The 15,852-nt window shown below is 40.3% G+C and overlaps 1 protein-coding gene across 8 annotated transcripts in view; it reads left to right on the top strand.

The window, feature by feature from the left end:
* ANKS1B (ankyrin repeat and sterile alpha motif domain containing 1B) overlaps positions 1-15,585 on the top strand; it is an 831,045-nt gene extending 815,460 nt beyond the window's left edge. For 6 of the 8 annotated variants that reach the window (XM_060245226.1, XM_060245231.1, XM_060245228.1 and 3 more), the window contains 3 exons: positions 449-586; positions 6,431-6,598; positions 13,714-15,585. In XM_060245226.1, the coding sequence (XP_060101209.1) occupies positions 449-586; positions 6,431-6,598; positions 13,714-13,824 (417 nt within the window). In that variant the 3' untranslated portion in view covers positions 13,825-15,585. The remainder of the gene's footprint in view (positions 1-448; positions 587-6,430; positions 6,599-13,713) is intronic. The other 2 variants (XM_060245232.1, XM_060245234.1) reach the window with 1 other exon arrangement.
* The last annotated feature ends 267 nt before the right edge of the window (positions 15,586-15,852 follow it).

The following is a 15,852-nucleotide window of genomic DNA, read 5'->3' as shown; positions in this document are numbered from 1 at the left end:
GGACCCCAGGGTTAGAATTTCAGTTCTTAAAAGCATAGGAAGAATCATTCTCTATACTCCAATTTTAATTATTAAAATTTTTATTTCCTTTCTCTCCATGGAGAACCACTGATTTTCATATTAAAACTCAGAAGACCAGTGCAGTAGTGAAACATGAAGGATTACTTTTTAAGGTTGCAAGCCTATACATACAAACTGGGAAACAAGAATCATGGAAATGTTCTTCTAGTAATCAGAATTTAACTTACATTGATATTTCAATATTATGTTAGTACATTATCTACTGAATTGAAAATAACCCAGTGTTAAGACTAGGTGTGCTTTGAAATACTCCTTACCCCACCATGTTCATTGTCTTAAACTATGGCTAAAGCATTAGGCTGGTTGCCTGAATGCAGTTCTTGTTGCACTTAAAAATACTGCCAAATGACATTTTTCTTATATTCAGAATATTATTGCTGAACATGAAATTCGTAACATTTCCTGTGCTGCACAAGACCCGGAAGACCTCTCTACATTTGCTTACATCACAAAAGACTTGAAGACAAATCACCATTACTGCCATGTGTTCACTGCCTTCGATGTGGTCAGTCTATAAATATTATTTGATTTGATAGCTTATTTTCCCCTAGTCTAGTTCTTGTTTACATTCTTTATAATGGGTACTATAAACATTTGATTTGAAAACAGGAATGATTTGGAATTATGGAACTAGAGATTCAGACCTTTAAACTGTCTGGTGCCATTCATCTGTGATGAAACTTGTTCAGGACTGGTTCTGGTTCAGGCCAATAAAGATTACTGATCAGCATAGCAGTTTAGTCCCAAAGTATATGGTGCAGATTAAATATATTCATATTATAAGATTTACTTACTTATTCTATATGGTAACCCACAGGAGGTTGCACAGCTTAGATGTGTGTATATATATGGCAAAAATAATCATATTACTTACCTACACATAAACACATAGAAAAAGTTTAACAAATGAAACAAATGGAATGTTATACTGATCAAAACCTGGACCTATAGATAACAACTTTCTTCTGTTGCTGCACTAGGAAAGGATCTCTGGATTTAAATAAGATGATAGGACTTTATGACAATGCTACATTTAGGGTCTACTCCTGTGTGTATAGATCTACTGGCAATGAGGGAAAATAGTATTAAAAGAATGAGGACTATATACCTGAAAAATCCATTTGTGCACAAGGATTATTTCAGCCAGAAGTTATTAAACCATTCATTTTTATTTTAACTAAAATGGTAGCTTGAAGCTTCTAGTATTGTATTTTGTTTTCGTGTATCTAATGTCAGTCTTGACACTTATATCTAGCACAAGTCCATACTCCATCTAGCTCTTGTAATATGAGAAAAAAAAAAGGAATATGAGCATTTGATTTTTCTTGTGGCAAAACAATACAGACATGATTAAGTTCCTCAGAGAGTGTGACAAATGACTTTTTGGGAATAAACTTAGCTAATATAAAGTATTTACTTATTACCTTGGTTATTAAAATAGCAAAGCAATAGCTAATGTTGTTTCTTGTAAAGATGATGAGGAAAGTGCTCAAAAAGAATTTAAAAGGTGGATTTTAAAATCTTATGTAGAGTATAAACTCTGCATGCAGAAAGTCCCAGGTTCAGTCTCTGGCACCTCCCTTTAAAAGGATTTTGTAGTAGATGAAATGAAAGACCCCTACCTGTGGCTCCATAGAGTTCCTGCGAGTCAAACTAGATAATATTGACTTTGAGAGCCCAATGATCTGACTTGTTGTAAGACAACTTCTTTCTAAATATTTCTAAGAATTAACATGTAATCAGTTTTTAACTCAATGCTCATACTTACAGAAGAACAACTAAATGGGGTAAGAACACCCCACAAGTTGAGCTTTTTCTGAGTAGGAATGGCATCAGGGGTGTGGCCTAATATGCAAATTAGTTCCTGTTGGGCTTTTTCTATTAAAAAAGCCTTGGGAGTTCCCAATGATGATGTTTGACTTATAAATAAGTCAAACATGACAGCATACATTGAATTTCATTCTTTTTCTAGCAATAAACAGTCTCTTGTAATTCACAAGTTCCTTACAGAATATAGTTGGCAACTACCAAAAAACTAGCTGAATAAAAAACAATTGCAGTTTAAGAAATTAGAAAGTATCTAGGAATCACTCACCCTACAGAAACACTCCACTAGGGTTGCCAAGTCTTAATTCAAGAAATATCTGGGGACTTTGGGGGCAGAGCCAGGAGACTTTGGGGGTGGAGCCAGGAACAAGGGTGTGACAAGCATAATTGAACTCCAAGGGAGTTCTGGCCATCACATTTAAAGGGACAGCACACCTTTTTAAATGCCTTCCTTCCGTGGGAAATAATGAAGGATAGGGGCACCTTCTTTAGGGGCTCATAGAATTGGACCCCCTGATCCAATCATTTTGAAACTTGGCAGGTATTTTGGGGAGAGGCACTAGATGCTATACTGAAAATTTGGTGCTTCTACCTCAAAAAACAGCCCCCCCAGATGCCCCAATACCTCCAGATCAATTCCCCATTATACCCTATGAGAACTGATCTCCACATAGGGAATAATGCCCAGCAGACATTTCCTTCCCCCTCCCCCCTCCGTTTTTGGCAGTTCTGAAGTGAGGGATTGGCATCTCTACTCACGAGTTGCTACTAACTTCTTCAAAGTAACACAGACACACCAGACACACCATCCCAAGAGGAAGCCTTTCCAATCGGAGACTGAAGCCTCTGGAGGTGGAAAGTCACACACACAAATACTTACCGGGTCTTGTTCCTGCAGAACTTTACTTGATCTGAAAATGAAAGCAAAACAAAGGGAGGGGCCGCTCTCCGAAGCACTTCCTGTTTTCCACTTCCTGCTCAACCTTAAAGGCACATATTTTAAAAACGGACCTGCAGGAGCTCTAAAACTACATGGTGATTGTGAGGGGCGGGGCTTCCCCCACCGGCCAGCTGGCTGGGGTCAGGGAGAAGCCTGTAAAAACCCGGGGATCCCGCTGGGACCTGGGGATTGGGAAGCCTACACTCCACCTACACCAGTGTTCAGAGGCCTTTTGTCTATCATGAATGGCACAATGAAAGTTACAAGGCTTCAGACTGCCTATCAATGTAGAACAGTATGATCGTAAGAAAACTGAACATTTCAGAGACACTTGATAGCTTTCTTGTGATGTTAGCCATTTAAAAAAGAATTTATTTGGCATGAGAACATCAGAAGAAGTAAAGCTCCACACCATTTAAATACTTTTCATTACTTTCAGTTTCTAATGTTTGTAGAGTCCAAATTTTAAAAAGGATTTAATCAGTTCTTGTATATCAAAATTTTTTGCAAAATTATATTCGTACCATTTTGCAGTATCTCTTGCATTCAAACAAATTAAATGTAGAGTACACTCAATGTTTTGTCCCTTTTCCTCCACCTTTAGCATAGCTCACTGAAGCTGCTGATGATTCTGTCATGCTTCCATACAGGGTAGATTGAGACATCTGAAGCAGTGACTTGAAAGAATTTGTCAGGAGAGCAGGTTTGGTGCACAGCTGGGTAGAATGCCACAAAAAGACCAAGTACTGGTATCACACTGAGGACAAAGTTTGTAAGTTCAGCAAGGCATGGAAAGTTGTGTCAACCTATCAACTCAGGAAGAGCTAATTCTGTTGCTTTACTTGAGAAGCAGAGAAAATGTTTAGGGCCAAACCGGGTGGCCTCCTGGCCCCTCCAAACAAAAAATGCTGCTCTTTGCCCCTCCAAATATGGAACCCTGGCTACGGCCCTAATGTTGGTGTAGTGGTTAAGTGTGCAGACTCTTATCTGGGAGAACTAGGTCCAGGTTTGATTCCCCACTCCTCCACTTGCAGCTGCTGGAATGGCTTTGGGTAAGCCACAGGTCTCACAGAGTTTTCCTTGAAATGGCAGCTTCTGTGAGAGCTTTCTCAGCCCCACCTACCTCACAGGGTGTCTGTTGTGACGGAGGAAAGTAAAGGGGATTGTTACTGCTCTAAGACTCTGAGATACAGAGTGGAGGGTGGGGTATAAATCCAATATCTTCTAAAATCTTCTTCTGTCTCCTCAGTCTGGCCTAGCTGTGTGTTAAATCTTAGAGGGGTTACTCAAGCATGCTTGTGACCAGTGTTTTCTCTAAGCTGAGTTAGTGTGAGCTAGCTCATAGGCTTTTAGCCTTCAGCTCACACATTTTTGTCTTAGCTCAGGAAAAATGGGCCCAGAGCAAATTAATTTATGCAGTAGCTCACAACTTTAATGCCCAGTAGCTCACAAAGCAGTATTTTTCCTCACAAGACTCCACAGCTTAGATGGAACACTGCTTGTGATCTTTCCAACTGAAGCTGTGTCCCACAATGATGTGACTATAATCACCTGTTTAGAAATAGATTTCTGTGCACAGAGAAAGTATATGTGTTGTGTGTTAAGTGCCACCAAGTTACTTCTGACTTATGGCAACCCTAGGAATTAATGATCTCCAAAAAGCCCTGTTGTTAACAGCCTTGCTCAAGTCTTGCAAACTGAGGGCTGTAGCTTCCTTTATGGCATGGGTGGGGAACCCTTTTTCTGCCAAGGGCCATATGGATACTTATAACATCATTCGCGGGCCATAAAAAATTAAAAAAACAGTGCTCTGCCAAGGGAGAACGATTCAGGCTGGCAAAATTAATCCAAATAATTGTTTTTCTATTTGAAGTCATATGGGGAGAGCCTAATCTGGCGCGCACACACACACACACACGGCCTGCTGCCCTAGGTAAATGCATAGGTCCAGGGTTTTTTTGTAGAAAAAGCCCAGTAGGAACTCAGTAGCATATTAGACCACATCCCCTAATATTAGCATATTAGGTCACACACTCATTAGCATATTAGACCACATCCCCTAATATTAGCATATTAGGTCACACACTCATTAGCATATTAGGTCACACACTCATTAGCATATTAGGCCACACCATCTGGGATAATCAAATGCAAACTGAACTGTGGCAGTAACTTTTCCAGGCCCTGCAGCAATTCTGGCCGGCCAGCCAGGCCCCAGGGAGGCTGCTGCACAGTACATTTGGGACCTGTGATCCCTGCCTGGCCCTGCTGCACAGTGCAGCTGAGCCCCATGATCTTCGCTGGCCAGCCAGGCCCCAGAGAGGCTGCCACGTGGCTCAGTTCGGCCCAGCAATCCCCGAGGGCCACACCAAATGACCCTGAGGGCCGCATACGGCCCTTGGGACAGAGGTTCCCCACCCCTGCTTTATTGAGTTACTTCATCTCATATTGGGTCTTTCTTTTTTCATGCTGTCTTCAGCTTTTGCTAGCCTTATTATCTTTTCCAGTGATTTTTGTCTTCTCATGATAGCCTGTTTGGTCACCTTCTAGGGAGAGTTCAGGCTTGATTTGATCTAAAACCTACTTATTTGTCTTTTTGGTGGTAACAACATCCTCAAAACTCTGCTCCAACACCATATTTCAAATGAATCCACTTTCTTCCTATCAGCTTTCTTCATCGTCCAACTTTCACAACCATACATAGTAATAGGGACTACTATAGTATGTCACCATCAACACAGCCTTACATTTAAGAATTTTTTCTAGCTCCTTCATGGCTGCCCTTCCCAGTCTCAATCTTCTAATTTCTTGGTTTGAGTCTCCCTTTTGTTGATGATGGAGCCAAGGAAAAGAAAAGCTTGAACAATTTCAATGTCTTTATTGTCAGCCTTAAAGTTGTGTGATTCCCTAGTAGTCACAACTTTTTTCTTCTTGATGTTCAGCTGTAATTCCAGTTTGGCACTTTCTGCTTTAACTTTCATCAGGAGTCATTTCATGTCTTCACTATTTTCTGCCAGTGATGTGGTATCTTCTGTATGTCTCAAATTGTTAATGTTTCTTCCATCAATTTTCACTCCACCTTCATTTAAATCTAATCCAGTTTTCCTTATATGTTCTACATACAGATTGAACAAACAGGGAGATAAAATACATCCTTGCCTAACACCTTTGCCAACTGGAAAACATTATGCTTTTCCATATTCTGTCCTAAGAATAGCATTTTGTCCAGAGTACAGGTTGTGCATCAAAACGGTCTGATGTTGTGACACAGCCATTTCTTTTAATATCAACCATAATTTTTCATGACCCACCCAGTCAAAAGCTTTGCTGCAATCTATGAACCACAAGTTGATTTTCTTTGAAATTCTTTCTGATGTTCCAGTGATCAACATAAATTATAGAGAAACTATAGTGTATATATAACTGAAGTATTTATATTAATTATAAGCTTTTATTACTTCTACAGCCTTTCCAGAACTATACAAAATTCTCCTTGGTGTAGTAACCTTCACTTTGATATGTATATATTTGAAATGTATGTCTGTTAACTAGTTTTAATACTGTTCTTTGTTACTGTTCCAGAATTTAGCTTATGAAATAATTCTCACATTGGGACAGGCATTTGAAGTAGCCTATCAACTAGCACTTCAAGCTCGAAAAGGAGGCCATTCTTCAACTCTTCCTGAAAGCTTTGATAATAAACCTACCAAACCAATTCCTAAACCACGTGTTAGCATTCGAAAATCTGTGGTGAGTAAGAAATATATGGCATAGAGATAAATCTGTTCCTGGTATCATAGCAGTAGTAAAGAGTAAGAGTCCATTAGCACCTTAAAGACTTACAAAATTTGTGATAGGGTATAAGAACCCCGTGGCGCAGAGTGATAAAGCTGCAGTACTGCAGTCCTAAGCTCTGCTCACAACCTGAGTTTGATCCCAGTGGAAGCTGGGTTCAGGTAGCTGGCTCATGGTTGATTTAGCCTTCTATCCTTCCGATGTTGGTAAAACGAGTACCCAACTTGCTGGGGGGAAAGTGTAGATGACTGGGAAAGGCAATGGCAAATCACCCCGTAAAAAAGACTGCCGTGAAAACGTCGTGATGCGACGTCACCCCAGAGTCGAAAACGACTGGTGCTTGCACAGGGGACTACCTTTACCTTTATAAGAAGTGTAAAAGTGAACAGTTGCTCATGAAAGCTCATACCCTGCCACAAGTTTTGTTAGTCTTTAAGGTGCTAATAAACTTTTACTCTTTTCTACTGCTACAGACAAACACAACTACCCATCTTGATCTATCTGGTATCATAATAAAAATTAGGGGGATTGTGGTCAGAAAGCTGTTATTTCATCCACTTTCCCTTTTGAAGGCAGTGTGAGATGGGTGAAATTGCAATTTCGGATGGGTACATTGAGTAGTATCATGTTCCACCCCCCCCCCCCCCCACACTCTGTGCTCTGCTCATACTGTTTCATACTAACTGTTTATAATACTGGGGATCAAATCTACTACCTGCTGAAGATAATTCATTATAGGATTTTCTGGGATATTAGTAATTCATATCACACAAGCCATTATCACTTGATGAACTGCACATATGAAACAATCATTGTCAAGCATCATGCAGATCACTGCCTTGGCTGCCTCCTGTTTGCTAAAGGGCATTTGAGGGACCTTCTGCTTCCATATGAAATTGCCCACCAGCTAAAATAAGCATCAGAGATCTTATTCTGTGGTGGGTGGTAACCACAGGGAAAGTTTTAGTGGCAGTAGTCCTCAAATATGGAATGTCTGAGAGAGAGCAGAGAATAAGTGATACAAGGGTGAGGTTTGGCTAAGCAGCTGGGGAAGTTGCTGAGAATTTCTGAGTTTGTGTGACTGCTGAAAATTTTGAGCTTGTAGTTGGTGGGGAACTGCTGTCTGTTTGGTTTGAGTGGCTGAAGGTGAAGGTGATTGTTGCTGATTGATTAGGAGTGACTGTGTTCCGCACCCTCTTTGCATTATTAAGCTGAGCCTTGCCAGAGGCACGAGCCGAAGGGCGAGAGCTAAAGGACTCTTCGCCTGGGGGCTCTGTAAGGACCAGGAACCCAGATCCCTATTTTCCTTGTGTTCCCAATAAGGTAAGTTGACCCTCCAGAAGGGGAGCCATATAAACAAACAGGATTTAAAAGGGGACTGTATATATTTTTAAAGAAGTTATCATGAAGGTAGAATGCCAGCAGGGGGGTGGGAGCTTTCCAGTGTTTTGCACTGAGTGTCACATGTATGACTATCTGCCCCAGGACAGAATTCTTGGGTGTGTTCTCGATGCAAGAAGCTCCTGGTCCTCAGGGAATGAGTTCGTACCCTTGAGGCCAAGGTGACTGACCTGGAGAAGTAGAGGCAGTCAATTAGGTACTCGGGGAAGACTCTTGGGGGCGTATTAAATGAGCCCCGCTCCAAACATGGCAACCCCATTGCTGCCAGGGAGCATGAGGGTTGAGAGGGAACACGGCACCGTGCTGAGGATAAGGGGAATGCGCCCTCAGAAGGGACCTCTTCTTCAGTTGGTGAGCGGGAATCCTTTCGTGCCAAGGAACCATCCCTGGGCAGGGGGGGGTGGTCTTGGTAGTTGGTGATTCGATCCTTAGGCAAGTAGCCAGCTTGATGGCAAAACAGCGTACTGACCATATCGTGACTTGCCTGCCTGGTGCGAAGCTAGCGGACATTACGTGTGTAGTAGATAGGCTGATAGGCAGTGCTGGGGAGGAGCCAGTGATCGTGGTGCATGTTGGCACCAACGATGTGGGGAAATGCAGTCATGAGGTCCTGGAGGAAAAGTTTAGGCTGCTAGGCAGGAGTCTTAAGGCCAGGACCTCCAAGGTAGCCTTCTCAGAAGTGCTACCTGTTCCACGTGCAGGGCTGGAGAGACAGGCACAAATTAGAAGTCTCAATGTGTGGATGAGACGATGGTGTAAGGAGGAAGGGTTTAAGTTTGTAAGGCACTGGGATGCTTTCTGGAACAAGCGGGAGCTGTACAAAAGAGACGGTCTCTACTTGTCCCCAGATGGAACCAGGCTGCTGGTGCTTAAAATCAAAAAGGTGGCAGAGCAGTTTTTAAACTAAAACTTGGGGAAAAGCTGACAAAAGATGAAATGTCTCTGGTTCGGGAGGACTCATCTCAAAGAGATGAAGCGTTAGCTGTTACTTTTCTACCGGGTAATGGATCAGAGTTGTCCACTGAGATGGTGACAAACAGTATGGAGTGTCTGCCAAAGTCTCGAGGCAGCAGGAGGAAGGTTGCGGGCCTAACTTGCCTGGGAAATTATAGATGTTTGTATACAAATGCTAGAAGTGTTTGAAGTAAAATTGGTGAGTTGGAATGTTTAGTGTTGGGGGAAAACATAGACATTGCGGGAATTTCAGAAACTTAGTGGAATGAGGAGAATCAGTGGGACACGATGATACCTTGATATAGGTTATATTGGAAGGATAGCGAGGAAAGGGTTGTAGGTGGGGTGACTCTGTATGTCAGAGAGGGTATACAGTCCAGTAAGACTGAGGTCAAAGAATTAGATTCCCTTCTAGAAATACTTTGGGTCAAAATAGAGAGCTCAAAAGGAAACTTAACTATGGGAGTTTCTTATCGCCCACCAAATCAAAAGATAGAGGATGATTATAATATGATGGAAGGATTAAAGATAACGGCTAAGCATTAAAAACTGTGTCGTAATATGTGATTTTAACTACCCACAGATTGATTGGGTCAATATGTGTTCAGGTCGAGAGAAAGAGGTTGAGTTTCTAGATGCTCTCAATGACTGTGCTATGGAGCAGATGGTCTCAGAACCTACCAGGGCTGGGGCGATCCTGGATTTGGGCTTAAGTAATGCCCAAGAGTTGGTGAGAGATGTAAAAGTGATTGCATCGCTTGGGAGCGGTGACCATAACGTTATTGATTTCACCATTTGTATAAATAGAGAGTTGCCCCAAAAGACCAGCACAACCATGTTTAACTTTAAAAGGGGTAAATTCTCTGAGATGAGGAGGCATGTGAAGAGGAAACTGAAAGGAAAGGTAAATACAGTCAAAACCCTTGGGGAAGCTTGGAGGCTATTTAAAACTACAATCCTAGAAGCTCAGATAAAATATATACCACAAGTTAGGAAAGACACAAACAGGTATAAGAGAAGGCCTGCATCGTTAACAAACAAAGTAATGGAAGCTGTAAAAGGTAAGAAGGACTCCTTTAAGCTGTGGAAAGCTAGTCCAAGTGACATTAATAAAAGGGAACACAGGCTGTGGCAAATCAAATGCAAGGCTGTGATCAGTCAGGCAAAAAGGGACTATGAGGAGCATATTGCAAAAAAAACATAAGACCAACAATAACAATTTCTTCAAATATATTAGAAGCAGGAAACCAGCCAGGGAGGCAGTGGGGCCCTTGGATGACCAAGGGGTAAAAGGATTACTGGAGGTGGATAGGGAAATGGCTTAGAAGCTGAATGCATTTTTTGCCTCCGTCTTCACTGTGGAAGATGAGAGAAGTGTTTGCCTGCTCCAGAACCACTTATTTTGGAAAGGGTGTTGAAAGACCTGAGTCAGATTGAGGTGACAAGAGAGGAGGTCCCACAACTGATAGACAAATTAAAAACTAATAAGTCACCAGGTCTGGATGGCATACATCCAAGAGTTCTGAAAGAACTCAAAGTTGAACTTGTGGATCTCCTGACAAAAATATGTAATCTTTCATTAAAATCTGCCTCTGTTCCTGAGGACTGGAAGGTAGCAAATGTCACCCCCATCTTTAAGAAGGGTTCCATAGGAGATCCGGGAAATTACAGGCCAGTCAGTCTGACTTCAATATCGGGAAAGTTGGTAGAAACCATTATCAAGGACAGAATGAGTAGGCACATTGATGAACACAAGTTATTGAGGAAGACTCAGCATGGGTTCTGTAAGGAAAGATCTTGCCTCACTAACCTTTTACATTTCTTTGAGAGTGTGAACAACCATGTGGACAAAGGAGACCTAATAGATGTTGTTTATCTTGACTTCCTGAAAGCTTTTGATAAAGTTCCTCATCAAAGGCTCCTTAGTAAGCTTGAGAGTCATGGAGTAAAAGGACAGGTCCTCTTGTGGATCAAAAACTGACTAATTAATAGGAAGCAGAGAGTGAGTAGTCTTCGCTGTGGAGGACGGTAAGCAGTGGGGTGCCGCAGGGCTCAGTACTGGGTTCCATGCTCTTTAACTTGATCATAAATGATTTGGAGTTGGGAGTAAGCAGTGAAGTGGCCAAGTTTGCAGATGACACTTAATTGTTCAGGGTGGTGAGAACCAGAGAGGATTGTGAGGCACTCCAAAGGGATCTGTTGAGGCTGGATGAGTGGGCGTCAACGTGGCAGATGAGGTTCAATGTGGCCAAGTGCAAAGTCATGCACATTGGGGCCAAAAATCCCAGCTACAAATAGAATTTGTTGTGGTGTGAACTGGCAGAGACTGACCAAGAGAAAGATCTTGGGGTCGTGGTAGATAAGAACATAAGAGAAGCCATGTTGGATCAGGCCAATGGCCCATCCAGTCCAACACTCTGCGTCATAGTGGCCCCCCCAAAAAATATTATATATACGCACACACACTGTGGCTAATAGCCACTGATGGACCTCTGCCCATATATTTATCCAATCCCCTCCTGAAGCTGGCTATGCTTGTAGCCGCCGCCACCTCCTGTGGCAGTGAATTCCACATGTTAAGCACCCGTTGGGTGAAGAAGTACTTCCTTTTATCCGTTTTAACCCGACTGATCAGCAATTTCATCAAATGCCCACGAGTTCTTGTATTGTGAGAAAGGGAGAAAAGTACTTCTTTCTCTACTTTCTCCATACCATGCATTATCTTGTAAACCTCTATCATGTCACCCCGCAGGCAACATTTCTCCAAGCTAAAGAGCCCCAAGCGTTTCAACCTTTCATCATAGGGAAAGTGTTCCAACCCTTTAATCGTTCTAGTTGCCCTTTTCTGGACTTTCTCCAATGCTATAATATCCTTTTTTAGGTGCAGCGACCAGAACTGCACACAGTACTCCAAATGAGACCGCACCATCAATTTATACAGGGGCATTATGATACATGGCCAACGCCATGCTGGGAATTATTAGGAAGGGAACTGAAAACGAATCAACCAGTATCATAATGCCCCTGTATAAATCGATGGTGCGGTCTCATTTGGAATACTGTGTACAATTCTGGTCACCGCACCTCAAAAGGATATTATAGCATTGTAAAAAGTCCAGAAACGAGCAACTTGAATGATTAAAGGGTTGGAACACTTTCCCTATGAAGAAAGGTTAAAAAGCTTGGGGCTCTTTAGCTTGGAGAAACGTCGACTGCGGGATGTCATGATAGAGGTTTACAAGATTATGCATGGGATGGAGAAAGTAGAGAATACTATACAAGAACTCGTGGGCATTCGATGAAATTGCTGAGCAAATTATATATATATATATATATATATATATATATATATATATATATATATATATATATATATATATATATATATATATATATATATTTGCCACTGTGTGACACAGAGTGTTGGACTGGATGGGCCATTGGCCTGATCCAACATGGCTTCTCTTATGTTCTTATGTCCTTTTATACAGCAGTTTGCCTGGTGCCTGATTGTAGGTGCCATGTGAAAACAGTTGCTTACCCAGGCATTTTGCAGAGTTTGCCTTCCCTTCAAGTTTTACATGCTGTTTGTTCTGTTTCTTTTTTCTGCTATTTGATATTGGTTTCTATGTTTTATTATTGTGATGTTATATCATGATGCATATTATATGAGAAGGCATTAGCACTTCTATGGTAAAGATAGCCAATACCTTTCTGTTAAATGCTATAAACTGAATTTGTCTAGCTAGGGAGCAGCCAGACCATAGCAAACTGTCATTAATCTATTTTAACAGTATGATGAATTGTAAGAGAGATTGGTAATTGAACAATTGGGTTTAATCCACCCTCACATTTCTCACATGTACACTTACAGGTACTCATAAATGAATACTTGGATCTGGCTAAACTGTTTTAGAGGTCAAGGTCTATGATCCTTTCATCTTCCATTGCCAAGTGCCTTCTACTTTAGAATAAAATCTGTATTTGGCCTGTTTGGAGACAAGTAGGCTGAATGCAGTTCAAGCTGGAAAGGATCCCCTGCAAGACAATGCAATGTAGTTTTCTCAGAGCTTGGATGGGTTCTGAATCTTACTTCTAACCAGACATAAGTGTACATGAGTGTTCAGAAGGAAACTGTTACAGCTGCTTAGGCCTGTTTGTACATCTGGGCCTCCACTACACATTCACTTCCTGCCCAGTCCCAGTTGCTAGAAGTGTGCATATGTATCTTTACTGTGAAATCTGAGAATTTAGATCAGTTTAATGTAGCCCTTCCCTGTCATACAATTGAGAGGTATGATTGCTGACTGTTTGACAAGGCTATGTGTACAAAATTATTTCAGGTTCACAGTCAGGAAAAAATGACTTTATAAGTCTGATCTTTAAGAGAAGTCTGTATAAACCTGAATAAGTCCCAGGTGATACAGAGAAAACAATAAAATTTCCCATTATATACCTGTAGCTTCAGACTGAATGTTGCTATGTATCTGGTTCCACTAGTCCACTTCAGTGAAAGCAATGAAAATAATGAAGCAATTCCACTCTGGATTATTCTGCTAAAACAGAGTATGTACCATAGCCCCAGGAAACCAATACATGGCACATGCCGCTTGGATAATGATGTGCCACTGTGACCCAGTTTGAACAGTGTTTTAATGTTCAGCAATTAGATTAGATAATGCAGGCTTGTATTCTTTTTGTATTTTCTTTCAAAGCAGATAGACCCCACTGAACAAAAGACTCTTGCCAACCTACCTTGGATTGTAGAACCAGGACAAGAAGCTAAAAGAGGAATAAATACCAAGTATGAAACCACAATTTTCTGATAGCGAACTGTCTCCTCTGTTTCTTGTTGTGCCTTGCACTCAAAGCAGTCATAGCACAGCCTTTCCTTGATGGCAATTCTTCAATCCAGTAGAGGGGAAGACTGCACTATATGAGTGGCCTTGAAACTAGCAAAAACAAAACAAAAAAAGGCTGCTGGTCATTTCTGGTGATTGTTCTTCCTGCAGCACTGACAGAAGAATGACATGGGATGGAGACTTCTCAATTATAGCCCACAAGAGGAGTGGGAGATTGTTTTTCACGCACGCACTTCTCTTATGACTTTGCCACAGTGCTTTCTTTGATTTCATATTTTAACATTCTACTTTTACAAAGGTCTCTCTAACATTAATGCTGCTCAGTTGTGGTTTTTTTTTTTTAATTTCAGATATGGCAGTTTTTATTTGAAAAGGACCCAGATCGTTTAATACAATATTTGAGAAATGGTTATGAAATCATGGAACTCTTCCATAAATTAATTCTAGTATATTTAAAACAATTAACAATGATAAAAAATTAGTTTCACTGTTTTCTGTATTTGCTGGTTTTATGTAATCCTTCATGCCATTTAATCATCTAAAGAAATAAGGTTCTATATAGCAGTGTAACAAAGAATCAGAGTTTTATGAATGGCTTGAAAAAAAGAGGAATTAATAATAATGCATGGAAAATGCACCTTGTATTAAATATTTTTGTGGGAGAGAGGAAAACTATAAGAGCTAGTATGAATATTTATGATAAAGGAAGTCATGAATTATGAAAAGAGTTTGGATTTATTTTAAAGTTAAATAAGCCATTGTTATTGTACTATTTGCAACAGCAGTAACAGTGAGGGACTCGGTGAGCTGGATGCTTCACATGATAGGAGCAAAACAAACCTGCCCAGCAATTGCACTACAGGTATGTGCAGATGTACACAGTTTCTCAAGCTATAGCCATGAGTTTATCAATTTTTAAAAATCTGAGAGGTGGTTTTAATCATACTAGGAATTTTATCAAACTTTCTGCTTCAGAAAGCTGGTTTTAATGTAAAAGTTCAACACACAAGTTTTTTTTCCTAAATAAACACAAATTCCAAAGTAATAAATAGTTTCCACAAAACACTGTTGAGCATTGGCTTGACATTAGACACAATGAGATTTGCTTACAATTTTCTTTGAAGTATTTTAATTTTTAATGTCTTTGTGGAGTATTTGTATAATAACATTATGTATATTTCAATGGAACTGAATGGACAAACAGCGAAAATATCAATCATAGGCGGAAAATGACATTTTAATGTATATTCTATCCAGTCCAATTGTGAATCATTTTGAACATTATAGAGATATTGATGAATTGTGTGGTTAATGTTTTTTATTATTCTTTCATATTTAACTGAAATATTTCAGTTACACTCAACAACTGAATTTTTAAAAAAATTGATAACAGAACTTGATTTAAAATTGTATATGGTTTAGTTGAACCTAATCATAGCTCTAAAAGACAAAAACCTTTAATACAGTATTCAGTTTACTTGAACCAATCAGCTCCTTGTACATATTTTGCCTATTCATTGTTGATATGTATGTAGTAGGCTGACAGTAAACACTGAAAAATATAGTACCAAAAGGAATATTGTATAGGAAAAAAAGTAAATAGTAGCCTCACTGCAACAAATAATTCTATGTAAATATGCTTGGGCTTCCAGTTATAAATTTTGTAATTTTGTCATTATTTATATCCTATAAAAGCACACAAAATAAACTGAAGTTGTACAGTCATGGCTTGTGCAGAATTCAGCAAGGATAATGATACTGAACACTAGGCTGTCCTAAAGGGATGGCTAATGCAAATGAGTGTGGGGAACATGGACACCTCATCCTGTGAACCACTGTTCAAGTCAGTGGCTTTTAAAATCTTATGTAATGGGGCTGGTGCAGGGTACACTGACTTATCACTTCATGCTGATGCTAGCACATAGTGAGAATACAGTTATCTTAAGTCTAGCAAAATACAGACAATTCTAGCCTAATATTGTGGTTATTTCC

Source organism: Heteronotia binoei, chromosome 8 (genome assembly GCF_032191835.1).
Source record: "Heteronotia binoei isolate CCM8104 ecotype False Entrance Well chromosome 8, APGP_CSIRO_Hbin_v1, whole genome shotgun sequence".
NCBI lineage: Eukaryota > Metazoa > Chordata > Lepidosauria > Squamata > Gekkonidae > Heteronotia > Heteronotia binoei.
Note: the sequence above shows the minus strand (reverse complement) of the source record. Positions and strands in the feature narration are given on the sequence as shown.